Genomic DNA, 22,771 nt, shown 5'->3' on the forward strand with positions numbered 1-22,771 from the left:
TTGCAGGTCACCCGTCCGAACCCGTGCAGGACTCTAATCAGACAATCGCCATTAGCTAAAACAAGTTTATTATGGTTCTGTTCCCGTTCCTGTGATGACAAAAACAGTGCATACCCTTGACACAATATGCTGGTCTATTAGCCGCACCATTTTTCTGACCCCATGCTGCACGCGCACCCAACCTAGGCGTTCGATGTTTACAAACATTGAAGGGGTCTATAGTAAAGTATTCTTCAGTATAATTCTGTTCATAGCCTTTGGCAAATATATTCCGGACTTTAGATACCCTGACGATATCTCCTACGGCAAATTTAAAGACTGGTGTCTCTTTACGCATTTTTCCTTATAAATTATTAAACACCACAGTTTAATTTTCTTTATTCACGTCTAACGGTCGCATTTTAATGGATTTGTGATAACTAGAATTATACGCCTCTGTCAGATCTTGCAATATATCACAGTAGCGTTTGGAATTCACCGCTGTTAAATACCTCCACATTCGTCCTTTTAAAGTTCTATTAAATCTTTCGACTACACTCGCTTTTAAATCACTTGCTGTTGCAAAATGGTGTATGTTATATTTTTTTGTCAACTGTTGAAAATGCTTATTGAAAAACTCTGTACCCTTATCTGTCTGCAACTTTACAGGTACTCGTCCTTCTCTCAAAATAGACAAAAAAGCTTTAACTACTTCCGGCCCAGTTTTATGTTTCAATACTCTTGTCCACGCGTACTTGCTAAAAACGTCTATAACGGTAATTATAAACTTGATATTGTCGTTCTCTTTCGAGTATACAGACATATCAACTAGATCTGCCTGGAACTGGTGGTCTTTCCCATACACCACTACACGGTTCCGCTTATAATTTATTGGTGCAGTTCGATGGAGAGTGTATGTGTCTTGGCTGGACAGCCAATCACTCACGTCTTTATCAGATAATCTTACACCGTATTCCTGTAACACAGCCTGTTTTAATCTGTTTTTACCACCCAAAGCACCAGAATTCGCTGGGTCATAGTAGATTTTTTTCATTAGTTCAGACATGTCATCGCTGTGAGTTTTCAGACAATAATGAGCCAAGTTACAATGTTGTTGTGTTTTTATTTTACAAGCATACAAGGCATATATCAACAAACAATGACAGATTTTTTACATTTTATATATATATATATATATATATATATATATATATATTTGTTTTATTTCAGAATAGAAAAAAAGAACAGGGTTACAAACAAACATGGATGAATTATATATCATCCAAACATCAAAATAAATTTTAGACACATTTCAAAATTTATCTCTTTTCTGCTCTTTGCAGAAACAGTTTTGGTGCTCTTTTCTTAACAGTTTGCAGACATCAGTTACATACGTACAAAGACATACAATATTTCCTATTCTAAGAGAGTTCTGGCACTCAGGCATTAGATCGAGAATGATTTTGACAGTCGTACATGCTGTGAAGTTATGGCTGACAGATATGTTTACCATATTATTCCAGCCTTTCGATAATTTCCGCACAGTGTTCATTTGAATCATTAATTTCGTTAAACATGTATCATCCACAGTCATGTCAGTATTTGTTGCATGATTATCATCAGTAATCTTGTACAGGAGGTTTGATATTTCATATTTAACCTGTGATTTAAACAAATATTTGGTAATCCAGACGGTGCAGCAGTTTCCCATTTTCACACTTGGGTAATCTCAGGGTTTTCAGATACGGCGAGTTTCCATTGGTCCACGGCCGAGTAAATGATCTCCTCGCAAGATTCATCAATGAGCTTGTCCCTGATTGAGGTCAGTTGTTCCACTATGTACATCTCATCTTTGAGGTCAAACAAAATTGCCTCAACAGCTCCCAGGATTCTCTGTAGATGCGAGCTGCATCCGTACTGACTCAAGGCCTGAGCTAATATGTTTTTCAACTCAGGTGTGAGGAGTTTCAGTCTGATCTCTTCAAAACATCCATAGAAATAATATGCAGTAGGTTCAAACAAGCAGCTGTGTCTTGTTTGCGATGGGTGATCAACGGTACAGCCGTCACAAGAATTTTTCATCCGTTTGTCGATCAAAAATTCCAAAATGACAGCCAAAATAGCCTTGATAATCCGGTGACCTGTGAGCCCGAGGAATCCGTCCACCTCATCGACAGTTGTGTCGTGGGCCTCGGCGACTGCAGCAGGTGTTGCAACTCCATAGCTTGTGAGGAACGCCAGATTGTGATAGCCAAGATCTGTACAAAATTTGTTTAGCCATTCGATGCTTTTCTGCGGATATCCATTTGCCTCATCCGGTAATCCATTTGGTATGTATCCGTCAGTAGTTCCCAGGGGTTGGAATGATGATGAAGAAGAGTCAGTTCCTTGAGACATGATGCGTGAATGAGGTAAGCTTTCAAGAGGAGTGCGTTTTAATGTTTGTAGATCGTAGGTGGGGCTATATGAACATCCCTTGGTGTGGGAGGGGTCTAGGGGTGGGCGGGGCCTATGGGGTGGAGTCTACGTGTGGCTACTGGGCAAACCTCACAGATGTCATTCTAACTTTTGGGATGTAACCGCGTGGACGCTTTTCGCTGAACTCCTCACGAGGACTTTGTAATTTTGGAATTAAAATCACTACACCTTTGGATATGGATATACATTTGGATATACCTTTTGGATAAACCTTTGGTCTTGGATATATCTTTGGTCTTGGATATATATTTGATGTGGAATATACCTTTGGAGATAATAAGAGTTTTGGTTCTCTTTCATCAAACGGATTTGCAAAAACGTAAGTCAGTTTTTAATTGTACGTATGTGTTTGATATGTTTTAATATTTGTTTAATGTTTGATCACTTTTTTATTATTATTTTTTTTATTAATGTTTTAACATTTTACAAATGTATGAATGCTAAACATGTGTATTTTAACTTTTATACAACGTTTTATATTATTAAATATATAATTTAATATATAATTTAATTTATAATATTTCCCTGGTTCTGTTCACGACCATAAGGGGAGGAGCAAGCGTGGGAAAAAAGCGACTGGTGGAAAGGGGAGGAGCAAACGTGGGAAAAAAATCCCCTGCTGGAAAAGGGGCGGGGCAAGTGTGGGAATATTCCCATGTCAAAAAGGGGGCGGGGCTTAAGGGCCATAAATCACTCAAAGTGACATATGCTACACTATAATCTCTCTCTATCCATACTTACTCAAGGAATCTACAACCCTCAACTGATCATATAAGATTCTTTAATTTTATTGTCATTTCATTACTTTTTGTTTAAAGATTTACTTTGCAGATTTGCTATATTACTTTGACTTACTGTACTGGTTTTATTTCAGTTTATTTTAATATTCATGCTTTGTTCTTTTATGATTTCTGATCTACCGAAAACAAACAATTTATATAAAGATATAAACATTTCATTCTGCTCTTTATTGTTTGTGACAACACACTGGGAAATATACTTAGATAGGTATTAACAGCGCTAAGTTAATAGTTGGTGGGCCCCTCCTTTATTTCAGATATATATAGCTGTGGTCATTTTCTTTGGCCGTGGTTATAGCATATTGGAATGATCACTTCAACCGGCTATTTTGAAGTGATGGTACATTGGCTTCAATGTACAAACTCTGAACTGGTGAAGTTCTGAAAGTTCCCAAGGCTTGCCATAATCCCTGATGATGCACCGTGTCAAACATCTGTTTATATTATTTCCTGTGAAGACTAAAATTTTAATATTTAATATTATTTTCAGTATTATTGTTACTTTTTATTTGTATCCATAATCATTTGTAAACATTGTAATTTGTGAATCATAGTGATCTTGAATACATGTGGGTGAGAGAGACACTGGGACAAGCCAGACTGCATGAACAGGGGTGAGAGTGATAGAGATAGAGATAGAGACATGAAATGTGTATGCAGTGTATGAAGTTTCCACCAAAGCATAGTGATGGGATACATTCCATTTTAAGTAAAGGGGGACAGAACTTGTGTCAACAATTTTTGTGTAAACAAATGTATTATAATAGGCCTATATAATTCCTAAAAAGGTGGGTGGCGGCTTGATGACCATGGGGAAATGTGGGTCCCATGGCCAAACTATTCAAAACATCATTCAATGTTGTGATAATCATAATTAATAATCGCAATTACAATTTCAAGGGAATAATCGACAATTATAATTTTTGTCATAATCGTTCAGTTCTACTTTATTCAAATAAAATGTGAATGCATTTGACATTAATTGTTGTTTACTTGTTTGTTTATATGCATAATTAATTGATACCGGATTCCCTTGCAAGAATTTTTGGCTAAAAAGTCACTGAATCGTTTCGGATCGCATCGTTCTAAATGAACCAATATCGTCCTTGAATCGTATCGAATCGAATCGCTGTTAAAACGAATCGTTACACCCCTAATATAATGCCATAGATCTATATATAATGCTTTAATCAACACTTTACACAATTAGTTAATCTTGAGAGCTGTAATTGTAAAAGCGTGCTAAAAGTATTCAAGAGAGTTCCACTTGTAATATTTTCAACGGTTTGAATGCGCATTTTCAACGGTTTGAATGCGCATGCGTCGCGTCTGAACGCGTTGTTGTCTTTGGAGCACTACCGATTTGATTTATAATTCTTGATTTTTCTCTTTAAACTCACAACGAACATTTTCTACTTTTCCTCACTGAGAAGCACTACTGCTCAAACCTCATAGTTACAACGCGGACTGTTGAGCAGACGCGTCTCAAGCCTATTAGTGATCCAACGCTGGATACTCTTATAGGTTACTCCCGTGGATCACGGCTGAACGCGTCTTCTCCACACTCACTTACAAATAAACATTTTTTATTTATTTTTCGCCTATCGTGCGTCTACTCTACACCCTTACCACTAAAAAGACGGATTATATCCAAGACTTCAGTCATAAATTAGTATTAATATTGATAGCATCACTGGTAGCTTCGTTGCTAACTTACTGTCCATCTGTTAAAATGGCGAATATATCAGATGTAAGTAGTCTACCTTTTGGTGCAGGTGAGGACACATTTGAGCTGCACGCACTGCAGTCTGAGCTGGAAGCTGTTGAGAAACAGATCCACGACCTTTTATTGAGACAAGCCGAGCTGATAGACCGGCGGTTAGCTCTTGAAACATCACGCGCCGATGCACACAAATCAGTGATTAACGTTACTAACCCGCTGACTCCGACCTCGTCTACTCCGTGCATTTCTCAACATCGGTCCCGAGCGCCGAGGTTGCGATCAGCCATGGTCTCGTTCACTCCGGCTCCAACACGCCACCACGAAGCCTGGGTGGTTCCGCAGCGGAAGACGCGAGTCAGGTCTAGACCAAGACTCTCTCCAACCCTCCCGGTTTTCGAGTTATCCACACAAAACCGCTTCTCCCCTCTTCGCAAAACAGAACGCGATGCTGTGATCATCGGCGATTCCATCGTTCGGCACGTACGCGCTACGTTAGGTAAAAGTAAGGTGCACAGTCACTGCTTTCCTGGTGCTCGTGTTTCTGAAATCGCTACTCACGTTCCCGAGATTCTGAACGGTGACGAGCGCGTCGGAACTGTGGTCCTGCACGCGGGAGTGAACGACATCAGGCTGCGCCAGACGGAGATTCTGAAGAAAGACTTCAGGAATCTGATCGATACGGTACGCAGCACATCGCCTGAAACAACGATCATAGTGTCAGGACCGCTTCCCACGTACCGACTAGGGCATGAAAAGTTTAGCAGATTATTTGCGCTAAATGAATGGTTAACGTCATGGTGCAATGAGCAGAAACTGCTCTTTGTAAATAATTGGAATCTGTTTTGGGAGCGTCCTAGGCTTTTCCGTGCTGATGGCTTACACCCAAGCAGATTCGGAGCAGATCTTCTGTCGGATAACATCTCCAAAATGTTAAATACCTTTTGACTAGTAACCAAAAGTCCAAATCATAGTCTCTGCTGCACCAATTTAACTGATATAAATACTAGTGTAGAACATTGCATAGAAACCGTGTCTATTCCTCGTTTAGTGAGATCAAATAATAAATCTACTGCAGGATCTAGGAAAAATCTAATTGTTATTAAAACAGAAAATGTTGCTATTAGTAAACAAAAACAATTTCTAAAGCTAGGTCTTCTAAACATTAGATCACTCACACCTAAGGCAGTTATTGTAAATGAAATTAGTCACAGATAATAGCTTCGATGTACTTTGCCTTACTGAAACCTGGCTTAAACCAAATGATTATTTCGGTCTAAATGAGTCTACTCCTCCTGGATACTGTTATAAGCACGAGCCCCGTCTGATTGGTCGTGGCGGCGGTGTTGCAACAATCTATAGAGATATTCTCAATGTTACTCAGAAAGCGGGTTATAAGTTTATTTCGTTTGAAGTACTTGTACTAAATGTTACGCTCTTAGATGTAAGAAAAACATCCCTATTATCTCTAGCCTTGGCTACCGTATATAGACCGCCTGGGCCTTATGCTGATTTCCTAAAAGAGTTTGCAGATTTTCTCTCAGACCTATTAGTCAATGTCGATAAAGCATTAATTGTTAATTTTGATGCGTTAGGGGCTGCGTTTACAGATTTATTAAATTAATTTGGCGTCAAGCAAAACGTCACCGGACCAACTCATCGTGTTAATCATACACTCGATTTAATTATATCACATGGAACCGATCCAACCGATATAGATATTATACCGCAAAGTGATCAGTGGTGGACGAAGTACACATACCATGTACTTGAGTTAAAGTAAAGATACTCAAGGTAAAATATTACTCAAGTAAAAGTAGAAGTGGTGCCTTTAAACATTCACTTGAGTAAAAGTACAAAAGTATTTGCCTTCAAATGTACTTAAGTATCCAAGTACTATGATTTTTTTATGGCTATAATGTCCTATTATAATTTTTGTCACAAGACTCTTGCTTAACTCAGTCTTCGTGAAGACTCCAATGTCACTCTTGGCACATCAATCTATTAATACAATTACATTAATTAGTCTATATATATATATATATATATATATATATATATATATATATATTTGAATTGAATAATTTTTTTGTGTGTTTAATTTTGGACGGAAGGGGACTGTTCCCATAAGGTATAATACATTTACAGTATTTACTGTATATATTTTTCACGAGCGTCTTTGGTTATACTTATAAACATCCTAATGTTATGATACATTCACATAAACCTGCACAATGTCATTAAATACACTCACACACATATATATATATATATATGTAAATATACATACATACATACATACATACATACATACATACATATATATATATATATATATATATATATATATATATATATATATATATATATATATATATATATATTAGGGCTGTCCCCGACTATGGATTTTCATAGTCGAATCAGAATCGTCATGTCTTGCCTATAGTCGACTAATAGTCGAATCATGTGTATGGGGGCGGGGCTTTAACGTTTCAAAGCCGCGATGTACAGAAAATCACACAAAGATATAGAAGAAAATGTATAAAAACATTTTGGATCAATAAAACTAAGAAATAACATAACTCCAGAAAGGCCACACTGCAGACAGGATTTGCATTTTGCATGCAAATCAAATTAAATCGGCTAAATTACCTGTGCAAGCAGGCCAGCCTACAGCACAACATCGATGCACCGAAAAAATAAACAATTAATTTACTAAAATTAAATTAGAACAGAATAGGCCTATACCTTTCTAATAAATAAAAAATACAAAACGAAATAAATTAGAATCAAGTCACAAGATGAGGAGCAAATGTGTGCAAAATGCCTAAAGTGCAGGGGAACATATATTCAAAACACAAGCCACAAATAGTTAGATTAGATAACCCTGACAGATTAATAAATAAAATAAAAATAAAGAAATTATTAAAATAACGATAGTAACCAGAATTTTCAACTTTGTCTTTTTAACTGCAGAAACAACAATAAATGCTAAACTGGATCTTTTTAGCTAAAAATGTCCACAGCATCCAAAAATCTAATTAGAACCGGCTGAAAAGTTTTGAGATCACTTCAGTCACTGATCAAGAGAACAAATCCAGTCTTTCACTCTGTCTGCGTCCGTTGGAGTCTTTTCAAATTGTGCGCGCGGATAAAATACATTCTAACGTGAAACCCAGTCTATGCGTGAAACGTGTTAACGTTGGCCGGCAGAAGTGCGATAATGGTTTTCCTGATGCTAAATCCAGCCTTGGAGAATATCCTTTCTGATGGTGTACATCCACACTTTAGATTTTCTTATCCCAGACATTGTTAAAGATTTAAATCCTTGCCGCGAAATCCTCTGTCGGTCACGGATCGAAAGTGAAACTTAAATCTGTCACGGGGTGTTTGGATTTATTCACGCACGTTAAAAAAATATTTATTAAAAGCTTCTTTCTTTGCACATTTTTATATACAGCATTATCATAATAGGCTGAATATTAACGTATTGACATAAAAGCTAGTTCTATGTGAAATTGAGCGCCCTCATATAGCCAAAGGGGCATGATCCTCGTTTCAAAACACCTCTGCGAAGATTCGACCATGAGATCGGTAGTCGAATCAGGCTCCTCCTATCGAAGCATCGAATCTTCGACTATTCGGGGTCACCCCTAATATATATATATATATATATATACATATAGCCAGCAGCCATGTCACCCTGTAGCCCAAGACTGGTTGCCCACTGAAGCTAAGCAGGGCTGAGCCTGGTTAGTACCTGGATGGGAGACCTCCTGAGAAAACCAGGTTGCTGCTGGAAGTGGTATTAGTGAGGCCAGCAGGGGGTGCTCACCCTGTGGTCTGTGTGGGTCCTAATGCCCCAGTATAGTGATGGGGACACTATACTGTCAAAGAGCACCGTCCTTCGGAAGAGACGTTAAACCGAGGTCCTGACTCTCTGTGGTCATTAAAAATCCCAGGATGTCTTTCGAAAGAGTAGGGGTGTAACCCCGGCATCCTGGCCAAATTTGCCCCTTGGCCTCTGTCTATCATGGCCTCCTAATCATCCCCATACACTGATTGGCTTCATCACTGTCTCCTCTCCACCAGTAAGCTGGTGTGTGGTGGGCGTTCTGGCGCAATATGGCTGCCGTCGCATCATCCAAGTGGATGCTGCACATTGGTGGTGGTTGAGGAGATTCCCCCTTCCATGTAAAGTACTTTGAGTGCCGAGAAAAGCGCTATATAAATGTAATGAATTATTATTATTATATATATATATATAATTTCCCTCCAAAATTAAACACCAAAACGTATTAATGCAGTGTTTCTGCTACTCCCCAGAAAAAAAAGGCTATTATATGCAAGTAATTTTTAGTGTCAACGTAATAAGCAATGTTCATTATGCGTCAATATTTACCGATAAGTGCTGCAATAATAGCTGCTGCTCTCTGACCCACTTAAAATTGGCAACGCGATTTGTTTGGAACTACACGAATCACGTGACCGAGCAGCGGCGAGATCACAGTGGGCTTGTTCGACTTGAACAGGCGCTGCACACACAGACCATTCGGTGAATGACATTAAAATACAGCGAGATCGATTAGAGTAGACGGCTCTGTATGCTTTTCAATCGCTCTCGCGATTTCGCTCTATACTTTGATATCATAAACTGATCGGTCTGTGCAGCTCCGGTTCAAGTCGAACAAGCCTAGTGTGTAGCAACCTCTTATATACTGTCTATGGTTGAAACTCTCATATTTAACGGCTCTGGTTCACGCTTAGTAGATAGCGCCAAGGCAAGTTCAAAACAAAGCACGCACGTTGTAGGCTACTGTGATTGGTGGCTCGTTTGACCAGTTAAGTTTTTATCCACTCATAAATAAAAAGGAACGACTGATTTTGAAAATGTAGTAGAGTAAAAAGTAAGATATTTGACTTTGAAATGTAGTGGAGTTAAAGTAAAAGTCTTCCAAAATTGAAATACTTAACCCCCTGAGGTCGGCGGTATCGCCGGCGATACCAGCTCGCTTTTTTTTTATCAGTGTAAAAGAAACTCATAAATACTCTGTTGACTTTGATTTTCCATAGGAGTTTCATACATCAATCGATTCTGTTAAATGTGTATTATTTTTCTGTATACTCACAATAAAAACAAAGTGTTGTGCTTTTCGCCAAATTAAGAAAAATAATCACGGAGCGAGTTCTGCCTTCTCTCTGTCCGTGTAGTCCATTCTGAAACGCGTCCGAAAATGAATCATAACTCAGCGAATACTTCTCACACAGGCACGTGATATATGTCTTTATGAAGCTTGAAATCTCTTCTTTTAAATGAAGTAATTAATAAAAAAAACAAATGTTTTCAACTCATGTAATCCGTTTGAAAGCAAGGAGAGGTACCGTTTTTTCCTTCTGCCTAATTATCTCTATAATGAACTGAGGCCGCCCCGCCCCCGGCGCTATTGACATGGTAAATAGTTTAGGTGATCTATGCTTCGCACCCGCCCCCCGATCAATGCCTTGAAAACACGAAGTTGGATGGCGCGGATGGCGCGTTTCTCCGGTAAAGACGCTCTTCAGATGATTCTGGACAGCGAGGAATAACTCACCTTGTCTTTTCCTCAGAGGAAGATTGTAACTCAGACGAACGGCAGCATGTTCAAGAGCGAATTGATCACGCCGAGTAAACACCGAGTTTTCACGTGAGTAAATACGTGAACTCAAGTGGTCTAGTGGTAGAACATTTGCCTAGCGTGTCAGAGGTTCTGAGTTCGAATCCGCACTCATATAGTTGTCAAATCAGATTATGTTTATCAGTGGTTGTATATCAGGCAGAGACATGCTTGTGTGTATTTTATTTTGTAATTTCACTGGAACGAAAAGAGAGTCTCCACAACGGATTGAAGCGCGCGTCCGAGTGAAGACTGCGCGAGCCTAAAACAAACACAGTATCCGCGTCTGACTCGCGGGAATCCACGGCGCAAACCTGTGAGGGGCTGTGTTTTCTCGAGCCCCATATCAGCTCGAGAAAACACAAGTTTATTCAGATCATTACTTGTTTACACCGTCTCGCAGCGCTGTGAGGAATAATAATAATAATGGAAAATGTCCCTCAAAAGGTAGATGTAAACAAACTATTAAAAGGTAAATATAATTTTTTTTTCCTTTAAATAATTTTTATTGTGTTTTATTAGTAATAAATATTCCAAAACTGAAAATACAGTATGAGAATTTACTGCACAATTACTAGACATGTTTACCTTGGATATTATACAATTTACAAGCACAATTTGTGGAAAAAAAAAATGTATATAAAAAATATAAATAAAATGTATTTTTGTGTATAAATATATACACATATATATGTGTGTGTGTATGCACATATATATATTTGTATAAGCAACGTATTAAACTGCAAATTAGCATTTATATTCCTTATAATAAAAATGAAAGACCTATGTTACAGACATATGAAAGACAACATTTCGTTGATTAGTTTTGGATAGATTATACATTTTTACTGTAAAATATCTGCCACCTCAAATAAGCTTTTATTTGCCAATTTTTTTGTCAAAAATAATCAAATAATCAATCAAATCCTTAACTTTGAAATATGTATGATAAAATGTATACTTTAGTTTGTACAAAGAAAGATTACACTTGAATTGTTGTTTATTTAAATATTTACAAGGTAGATGTAAACAAACTATTAAAAGGTAAATATAAGCCTTTTCTTTAAATAATTTTTATTGTGTTTTATTAGTGACAAATTTGGGGAGAGGATAAATATTCCAAAACTGAAAATACAGTATGAGAATTAACTGCACAATTACATGTTTTCCTTGGCTATTATAGGCCAAATTGCAAGCACAATATGTGGAAAAATAAAAAAGAATTGAGATGCTTCCAACTGTTGCTCTTGCATTCTTGTGGCTCAGTGACTCACCTGAATGAATGGCTCATTAAGTATGCGGTCCTCAGGTGTGAACCACTACATGTGCATGATCGTCGACGCCCACTCGAATATTGCCTTTCCAAACAGAAAGTGCTTTGCAAAATTCAAATCAATGTATTGTGTTATGTGAAGGATTAGGCAGGGTGATTTTCACATAATTTTGAAGAAAAAAACACTAGGCGATGACATCCATTAGACAAAAGTCTTATTGGCACATATTTAGTGTGTGTTTTGTGGTCTTATTTCAGAAACTTTAGTTTTTAGTTTTTTCAATAACCACGCATAAACATTATTCTCTCAAAAATGCAGACATGTACATTCTTGTTGCTCACATATTATGGTAGCCCTGTTTGTGCTAAATAGTGTGTACTTTTTTTTTGCCATTACTATGTTTATAAGCAACTGAAAAAAGCACAAATGTCAGGGCATGTCAGAACATCTCAAGGAACCCAAAAACACCTCAGACCCCAGAGGGTTAAGTAAAGTACAGATACGTAAAAAAACTACTTAAGTACAGTAACGAATTACATTTACTTCGTTACTGTCCACCACTGAAAGTGATGAAGTCACTGACCATTACATGGTAACTTGCATATTACGTACTGCTGTAATATGTCATGCGGCGCCGCGTTATCAACCAGGCAGAACAATCCTTCCATCCACCATAGATAATTTCTCAAATTGCTTATCTGATCTGTCTCAGCTGCTGCCTGAACCCAAACATACAGATGAACTAGAAGAACTAACTAGCACTATGAGCACCATTCTTTCTAGAACATTGGATGTTGTTGCACCTATTAAATTAAAAAAGGTCAGAGAAAAAATTAAAGCACCGTGGTACAACAATACTACGCATGTTCTAAAGAGAGAAACCCGTATTTTAGAGCGTAAATGGAAACAAACTAATTTAGAGGTCTTTAGAATCGCGTGGAAAGACAGTATGTCACGTTATAAAAAGGCCCTAAAAGCGGCCAGGGCTGAGCACCTCCGCAAACTAATAGAAAATAACCAAAATAATCCAATGTTTTTATTTATCACTGTGGCTAGACTAACAAATAAACAGACGTCACCCGAACAAAATATCCCGTTACAGTTCAGTAGTAATGATTTTATGAAGTTCTTCACTGAGAAAATAGAAAGCATCAGAACCACAATTGTAAACGTTCCATCTTCAATTGCGCCTTATAATTCAGCCTCAATTATCACCCCGCAAGAACAATTACAGTGCTTTACAACTATAGAACAAAAAGAGTTAAATAAACTTATCACTTCATCTAAAACAACAACATGTTTATTAGATCCTATACCAACTAAGCTACTGAAAGAAGTGTTATCTGTAGTGGAAGAGCCTCTCCTCAATATTATGAACTCGTCTTTATCTTTAGGTCATGTTCCAAGAACATTTAAACTGCCCGTTATAAAACCTCTCATTAAGAAACCATAATTAGATCATAATAACCTAGCAAATTATAGACCCATTTCAAATCTTCCATTTATGTCTAAAATATTAGAAAAAGTGGTGTCTGCTCAATTGTGTTTTCTTGCAAGAAAATGATATCTATGAAAAGTTTCAGTCTGGTTTCAGGCCGCACCATAGCACTGAAACTGCGCTCGTTAAAATCACAAATGATTTACTTTTAGCTTCTGACCAAGGCTGTATCTCAATACTAGTTTTACTTGATCTTAGTGCTGCGTTCGATACTATAGATCACACAATACTCTTAGATCGACTACAAAATTATACTGGTGTTCAAGGACAAGCATTAAGCTGGTTCAGATCATACTTATGTTACGTCCCAGGACGTAATGTTATTTCTTTTATTATTTGATTTTGTGATGTGATTTGTTGTTGTGCAGTTCGTTGTCTCTCTCTCTTCCTCCCTCTCCTTCTGTGCAGGCTTGATTGGGTTCAGCTGCGGCAGATCACGTTGATGAGCGGGAGTGTTGATAAGCTGAGAAAGACGGCAATGCAGGAGAGCTTCTTGGGCGCGCGTCGTAGAGCTCCGTGGTCGTTCTGTCCCTCATCTCCTGCCCCAGACATTTAGTTTCTTGTTGGAGTTCTAAATGTTGGAGTGTGTTTCGTTCAGTGAGGCTTCCCTGTGTGGGGCTGTCACCGTTGAATTATGAGGACATTTGTTTTGGCCAAGTTTGAAGTCGTCAGTGTCTGCCTTTGTTCGTTCCTGTCATGCTTGCCAACGTGCTGGCAAGCCTAACCAAGCCGTTGGGGGCTCGTCCGCTCGTTCATTTTAGTCGTTGTTTCATTAGTTTTGCTTGGCTGCTTTGAATTTTTCGTAGGGAAGGAAGTTTGTAATATGTATTTTGATTTAATTAAGTTTACACTTTCACCTACTTTGAAAGAATTCGACCGGTGTAGAAAAAAAGATCTAATTCAAATAGCAGAATTTTATAATTTAACGGTCCATAAAGAGGCAAAGAAATGAGTCATTAAAGATGAGCTGTATGGTAGGTTAGTTGAGATTGGTATTTTGCCGGGATTAGCTCCTGAGTTAGAGATTGAGGAAGAATTTTCATCTGATAAAGCAGAGTCGGTAAGCGGTAAAAAGGTAGCTGGTTTAGATCCTATGTTAACTGTTCGCTTATGAGAGTTAGATCTGGAGTTAAAGAAACAGGAGCATGAAACGCAACTACTCCGATTGAGAGAGTTTGAGTTAAAGACCGATCAGGATGTTAAGTTGCGTAGGCTGGAGTTGGAAGCCCAGATGCAGCGTAGCAGACCAGTTTCGTCACCGTGCTCCAGACATGCTTCTGGTAGTTCTGAGGGGGGGCAACCTGACTTTGATGTGGGTAAGTACATTAAACTTGTACCTCCATTCCGTGAATCTGAAGTTGACTCGTACTTTGTGGCTTTTGAACGTGTCGCGGCTAAATTAAAATGGCCCAAAGATATGTGGGCGTTATTGCTGCAGTGTAATCTCGTTGGCAAAGCCCAAGAGGTTTGTGCGGCTTTGCCAATTGATGATTCACTGAATTACGATACTATGAAATTGGCGGTGCTGCGTGCTTATGAATTAGTACCGGAGGCATACCGGCAGAAGTTCAGGGCTCAAGACAGCCAAGCAAACGTTTGTGGAGTTTGCGCGTGAAAAGCGATCGCTGTTTGAGAAGTGGTGTGTTTCTACCAAAATTACAACTTTTGATGAATTGCAAGAACTAATTTTGCTCGAGGATTTTAAAAATAGTTTGCCAGAAAACATTGTAGTACACTTAAACGAGCAGAAAGTATCTAAACTTTTTGATCCGGCAATATTTGCAGACGAGTTTGCGCTTACTCATAAAACTGTATTCTCTGTAATGCACGCTCCTAAACCCTCCTTTGTTATGGAAGGAGGGAAGGATAAAACAAATGTCCTCATAATTCAACGGTGACAGCCCCACACAGGAAAACCTCACTGAACAAAACACACTCCAACATTTAGAACTCCAACAAGAAACTAAATGTCTGGGGCAGGAGATGAGGGACAGAACGACCACGGAGCTCTACGACGCGCGCCCAAGAAGCTCTCCTGCATTACCGTCTTTCTCAGCTTATCAACACTCCCGCTCATCAACGTGATCTGCCGCAGCTGAACCCAATCAAGCCTGCACAGAAGGAGAGGGAGGAAGAGAGAGAGACAACGAACTGCACAACAACAAATCACATCACAAAATCAAATAATAAAATAAATAACATTACGTCCTGGGACGTAACACTTATCTGACCGCTACCATTTTGTCTATTTAAATGGAGAAAACTCGATCATAACTCCAGTAAACTATGGAGTGCCGCAGAGATCTATGTTAGGCCCTCTGTTATTCTCAGTATATATGATGCCACTTGGAAATATTAGTTTCCATTGTTATGCTGATGACACTCAAATATATATTTCATCACGGCCAGATGAAAACGCTAAATTATCCAAATTGACAGAGTGTGTTAAAGATATAAAAGATTGGATGACGCGTAATTTTCTTTTATTAAATCCAGACAAGACAGAGGTACTAATCATCGGTTCAAAAAACCGCCCACAAAACCTCTCGCAATACAACTTTAACATCGTAGGATGTCCTGTTACTTTATCCTCTACAGTAAAAGACCTGGGTGTTATACTCGATTGCAACCTGTCTTTCGAAAATCATATTTCATATGTTACAAAAACCGCCTTTTTCCACCTTAGAAACATTGCTAAGCTATGTAATATGCTATCAGTTTCTGATGCAGAAAAGTTAGTTCATGCATTCATGACCTCGAGACTAGATTACTGTAATGCTTTATTAGCCGGTTGTCCTGCATCCTCAATAAACAAGCTACAGTTAGTCCAAAATGCTGCCGCTAGAGTTCTTACTAGATCAAGAAAATATGATCATATAACACCGATTTTATCATCACTGCATTGGTTACCTATAAAGTTCCGTATTAATTACAAGGTATTGCTACTGACTTATAAAGCCCTAAACGGCTTAGCTCCAGTCTATTTAACGGATCTTCTATCGCCCTATAATCCATCGCGCTCTTTAAGATCACTTAATTCAAGGCTTTTGGTCATACCTAGGATATCCAGAACCACCAAAGGAGGGAAAGCATTTTCACATTTAGCTCCAAAACTCTGGTATAGCCTTCCTGATAGTGTTCGTTGCTCATACTCGCTCTCCCAGTTTAAAACTAGATTAAAGTCGCATCTCTTCAGCCAGGCATTCATATAATATTTTTAATCTTACAGTTCAAATTACAATCCGGCCTCTAGTTAATAAACGCCAGAGGAGAACTGGCCCCCGACTGAGCCTGGGTTCTCCCAAGGTTTTTTTTCTCCATTGGGTCACCTGATGGAGTTTTAGGACACCATTAGGTCACTTGATGGAGTTTTTCGGTTCCTTGCCACTGTTGCCTTTGGCTTGCTCAGTTGGGGATATTCTGGGGATATTTAATTTGATTTTATCAATCAATAAATTCCACTAGAAACAAACCTTGTTGTATTATTTTAATTTAATACTGTGAAGCTGCTTTGATACAATCTGTATTGTGAAAAGCGCTATACAAATATACTTGACTTGTAATACTTATTTCATATGCAAAGATGTTTGATGTATGCAATATGCAAAGATCATATGCAAAGATGTGATGTAAAAAAAGAGGAAACATTACAAAACAATAAAACAATGCGGTTAATGACCCTTTCTTAATAAAATGTGATCGAAATATATTTAAAAGTAAAGAATATCTAAAAATATCTTATATTTGGAACACAACTTACCTCAGTGTCTCCAATTTACACGTTCTTTTCTTCAGTCCAGTGCAGAGAAGCTTCACTCCTGAATCCTGCAGATTATTATTGTTCATGTTCAGCTCTTTCAGATTGTTATCTGATCCAAGAATTGTAGCCAGAGCTGAACAGCTTTTGTCTGTTAAGCCACAATCATTTAGCCTGCAAGACAAATAAATAACATCACAAAATTAGGTGGAACATTTTTATATACAAATATTAAATATATTTTCCACTATATTATATTTTTTACATAAATAGTGTATATATATACATAGAGAGAGAGAGAGAGAGAGAGAGAGAGAAGGGTGAGCTGCACACTGCCAAAACTAGCATTTTATATACAGACCCTTTCTAAAAAATTTGAATATCATGGAAAAGTTTATTTATTTCCATAATTCCATTCAAAATATTAAACTTCCATAGATTATAGATTCAGGGCCAACAACTTAAACTATTTCAAGTATTTAGTTGTTTATTTGTACATCATTTGGGCTTCCAGCTCATAAAACCCACGAATTTTTTTTTTTTAGAATATTACATGAAATCACACAGTAATTACACAGTGATACCATGGTCATTGAACCAGGTTTTGGTTCTTTTGGCAGTGTGGGCAGGTGCAAATCCTGCTGGAAAATGAAGGAAGCATGAAGTGCTCTGAACTGTCCTGGTAGACGGCTGCGTTGACTCCGGATTTAATAAAGCATAGTGGACTAAATTCCTCTTTTCTGATGAGAGCAAATTTTGCTTCTCATTTGGAAACCAAGGTCCCAGAGTCTGGAGGAAGAATGGAGAGGCACACAATCCAAGATGCTTGAAGTCCAGTGTGAAGTTTCCACAGTCTGTGTTGGTTTGGGGAGCCATGTCATCGGCTGGTGTAGGTCCACTGTGCTGTCCACTCAACGCAGCCATCTACCAGGACATTTCCAGAGCACTTCATGCTTCCTTCAGCAGACAAGCTTTATGGAGATGCTGACTTCATTTTCCAGCAGGATTTGCACTCGGGCTCCCCATGATTAACATCACGCAACATCAGCATCACACGTGCACACGAACGCACATGTAGGAAACCTTGTGAATTACGGCCGTTTTACGCATATTTTTTTCGGCGTTAATCAATGAGTGCATTCACACTCACTCATGAGCAGGAGCAGCGTGTGAGCGCCCAACAGGAGCAACACAATTCATGTGAAAGCACACTTTTGATTTCAAACAAAAGTGCCCAAAATGTCTAGTGTGTTTTAACAAGAACTGGATTAGGTTATGTCAGAAAAGAAAATGAAGACTCAAAAATATTTATATAAAATTGACCCATTTAAACTTGTTTTTATTATTCAGTTTGGGTAAAAGGATATGGTATTTTATAAAAAAAAAATATATAGAAAATAAATATTTGTGTGTGCTGTAAAATGGTTAGAAAAAAATTAATCGGTATCGGCAGGTCAAACTCAATGAAAAATCGGAAATCGGAATCGGCCTAGAAAATTGTAATCGGTGCATCTCTAGTTAGGAATTATAAATACTATTAAATTGTCTATCTAAATCTAAAACAAATTTCAAGAGAAATATATACAAATGTCTGTACTATTTCTGTGTAAGCCATTATGAAAATGTAAAATGTTTGTGTATTTATATAAGAGTGTGTGTGTATATATATATATATATATATATATATATATAGGCTATGTGTGTGTTGTGGCACAGTGATGAACTCGGAAACTTAAAGGAGACATATCATGCTTTTAAATTGTTCCTTTTTACATATAAATCATACATTTTTAGTCTATATAAAGCGGAACTTTATTCACACGTTATTAACAAAATGTAAACAACGGAAGACTTGTCCAGCCAGCCTTACATGTTCGAGTCGGAGCCGGAACGAGATGAAAATGAAGACGACGAACCTGTAGAACAACGTCTTCATATGGATGTATCGCACTGGTGTGTACTGTATTTACACATGAAACTTTGATCTTCCGACCTTTTACCACCGTGTCGATTTATTTTGATTAATATGTGCGAGGGAGAGAGAGCTAGACAGCGTCTAGTTTGGAGACGGTGATGTCTTGTTTACACTTTCGCCGCGCGCGCGCGCGACCGGGTCTCTCTCTCTGTTCGTTCTTTCAGTTAAACATGCGCCCTTATCACAAGCGCGGCAGTTTATCTACATTAGACGATGTAATGAAGCGTGTGGGTTACTACATCCAATAACCGAACATTTTAACTTACCCTCTCGTAACTTCTGCATCCTTTAGCTTGGACTACAAAATTGCAGCGAGAAATAAAAATGGCGGATTGCTTGAAGTGTTGGGCCGGAAGTCAATATCCTTATTTGGCAGTTCCGCTGCAAATACTGTGACGTAATAGTTCAAAAAACGTCATAGATAACAGAAAAATCGGAACAGGTTGAAAAATATGACCAAAACAGAATATAAAGATATCAACGAAGCACCTGAAGAGAATAATTTCATATTTTCTGTATGTAGAGACCTAGAAAATTTTTTTTGGGTTTTCTAAATGTATACCTGTCATTTATCTTCTTTATAAATAAGATAATTTAATTATTTGTATTTGGGCCTGAAATTGTATTCTTAAGCAAACAAAGTGTTGATGGACTTTATTTTTTTTTCTCTCTCTCATGTTCATATGAGACATGTTTATAAAAGTTTTTTTCGAAAATATGTGTGTGTAAATGAAAACAAATCATAAATGGTGGCATTTAATTGTGTTTTCTGAGAGCGTCAGTCTGTCAATGAGAACTGTGTACTTTGACCTCTGGAAAAGTTCGGTGTGCAGGGGATGAGAGAGGAAGTGCAGTTTTTTTTTTCTCTCGGGCGGATGAGTTGCAGTTCGGCTGACAGCTGAGAGAAATCAATGTTCACGGACATTTTTGAGTGCCGTTTGGTGATGAAAGTTTGTGCGAGAGATTGGTTTGAACTGTGAAAGTGTCACAAATCAGTTTGCAGCACGAAAAAACGACATTTCGAGAGAGTTCGGTGAGAGACTGCATTTCTGTTTCGCGTGAGGAGGAGATCTAGCACGAGGTTCACACGTGAGAGATTCCGTGTTATTTTCTATCTTTATGTTGATTTGTTTTATTAGTTTTAGATTGTGAAATCACCCGGAAGAATATTCCCGAGTTTAATTTCTTGAGTGCAGTGTTGCAGTTTAAATTATAATAAGTTGTGTAAGTCGTTTGAAATCCGGAAGAAAATACCCGTGTTTTATTTGTTTTTGTTTTTTTTGGAATAAGCTTTGCAGTGGTCTATCTAGTTGAGAGTGAACGTTAAGTGTGTGTTTATTTTTCTTTGAAACTGAGGGATCGTCGAAATCGGGAGATCTGTGTTGATTTTCGCGGTTGCATCGAACTACTTCGAGGAGGGAGGAGTTCATTGAGATCCACTCAAGCGTCGTCGTGGGACGTGTCATCATGGATGCTGTTTATCATCTCGGCGAGGAGTAAGGATTCGAGGTTACTATTCTACTACTGGAATTCTTGTTGTCCTGATTCGTGATTCTTCTCATTGAGACAGTCAGCAAGGTTTCTGAGATGTCTATACCTGCAGAGCTGGGAGGACCTGAAGTAGGTACCTGGTACACGCAGGTTGTACCTGTCGCAGCTGAAGCACCTAAACACAGAAAGGAAGATGAGTTTCAGACAAAACTGATGTCTTTTCTGCATGTCGAGGGAAAGTCGCTATCTGATATTCCAAGTTTGGCTTCCTCTACACCTGTGCTTGACACTAAGCTTGTTGATGCCATAAATTCCCTTGTTCAAACATGTCATGTGGCTTCGTCTGAGGAGAGAGTGGGCTATAGGAAGCTGCGTCCCTTCTCTGGGTTCATTCCCACTCCTCATGGAGAGGATGAGTATGAGGTCTGGGTGGAGCAGACTACTCACATTCTGGAAGAGTGGCAGTGTTCAGACAATGTCAAGAAGCAGAGACTAGTAGAGTGTCTCAGAGGTCCTGCAGCGGACATTGTAAGATTCGAGAAGACTGGTAACCCGTCTGCTACTTTCAGTGATTACCTGAGTGCGCTAGAGTCAGCGTTTGGCACCACTGAGGATGCTGCAGACTTGATGTTAAAATTTCGGAGCACTTACCAGAGTGAGGGAGAGAAGCTCTCAGCCTACATAATGAGGTTGGATAGGATGCTACACAGTATGCTGAGGAAAAAAGGCATTGAGTTCCCTGCAATGAATCGTCTTCGAATGCAGCAAATAGTTAGAGGTGCTCTTTCAAGTGACCTGGTGGCAATGCGCTTGAGGATGACCCATAAGCTGTGTGCCCCTCCTTCCTTCAATGAGTTAATGAAAGAGGTGCGAGAAGAAGAGAGTATGTTGAAGCAAAGGAGCTCAGTGCATGCAAATGTAGCTGTGGCTGGGGTACCCCCTGCAAAGAATGAGTCATCCGGTAACCCCAATCTGGCCAATTCAGAAGTAGAAATGCTGAAGAGGGAGATTAGGGGGTTGAAGAACGAGGTGTCTCGCTTGTCAGCTATGGCGAAGGAACCAGTGACCTATGATCATTCCATTACGCACAGCCTAGCTGCGGTTGCAGAGAGCAAAACACCAACCAGACCAGTGAACAAGGCTAACATCTTCTGTTACAGATGTGGAGAAGATGGGCATCTGAAACGTGATTGTACCAACGAAGAGAATCTCAGGAGAGTAAACCAGCGGCTCATTAAAATGAGACAGCCATCGGGAAACGCCTCCGGGGCTCAGTAGAGGAACGGCCTGAAGCTCCGGGGAAGACACGTTCCACAAAGTGCCAAAGAGCAAGAGCTGAGCAAGCAGATCTTCTGAGCGGGTTAGTGGGACCTAGCTCTGTCCTTCCCATCCAGGTGGAAGGTATCTACACTAAGGCTTTGCTGGATAGTGGATCGCAGGTCACGCTGTTGTACAGATCCTTTTATGAGAAACACTTGAAGCATCTGCCACTGACACCAATTGAAGATTTGGAGATATGGGGATTGAGCTCGCAGAGATACCCCTATGATGGCTGTTTGTCTTTAAAGCTGGAGTTTCCTGGATCTGTTGCAGGAGTGGCGGAATCCATAGATGCACTAGTGTTGGTCTGTCCCGATCCCGTCATGAAAGGAGATGTCAACATTCTGGTGGGAACAAACACGGCTGTGGTAAAGAAGCTGGTAGAAATTTGCGAGACGAAGATGGGAAACGATTTCCTTCATACCCTGACTGTCCATCCTGAGATCAGAACTGCCTATGAACGGGTCATTGCTGTTAGCAAGTGTGATGTTGACGATTGTAGAGGGACCGTCTGGTTTCCCCGCCTTAAGCCGTTGAAGTTGACTCCAGGAGAGAGTGTGAGGGTTTCTGGAATCCTGAAATACCCAGCCACAACCTCTGCTAAACCCCTATTAGTGGATCAGCCTGAGGAGTCCCGGTTTCCTGAGGAACTGCTAGTGAGAGCTGAGGTGCAGTCTGCTACTGCTGTACATTCAAAAAGAATTGGAGTCACTATTAGAAATGTGTCTTCTTGCCCAGTGACGATTAAGAGAGGAATGCCTATCGCCCATGTGTTTCCGGTTGATGTTGTGCCTACCGTCTCTAAGCCCAGAGAGAGTAGTGGTC

At 39.0% G+C, this 22,771-nt stretch overlaps 1 protein-coding gene across 1 annotated transcript in view; it reads right to left on the reverse strand.

The window, feature by feature from the left end:
- Nucleotides 1–22,771, reverse strand: part of LOC311303351 (NACHT, LRR and PYD domains-containing protein 3-like) — a gene marked incomplete at both ends in the record, with an annotated part of 152,994 nt that overhangs the window by 111,340 nt on the left and 18,883 nt on the right. The window contains one exon of the mRNA XM_084429775.1: nucleotides 17,164–17,334. Coding sequence (XP_084285901.1) covers nucleotides 17,164–17,334 — 171 coding nt within the window. The remainder of the gene's footprint in view (nucleotides 1–17,163; nucleotides 17,335–22,771) is intronic.

This window comes from Rutilus rutilus, assembly GCF_951802725.1.
Source record: "Rutilus rutilus genome assembly, chromosome: 14".
NCBI lineage: Eukaryota > Metazoa > Chordata > Actinopteri > Cypriniformes > Leuciscidae > Rutilus > Rutilus rutilus.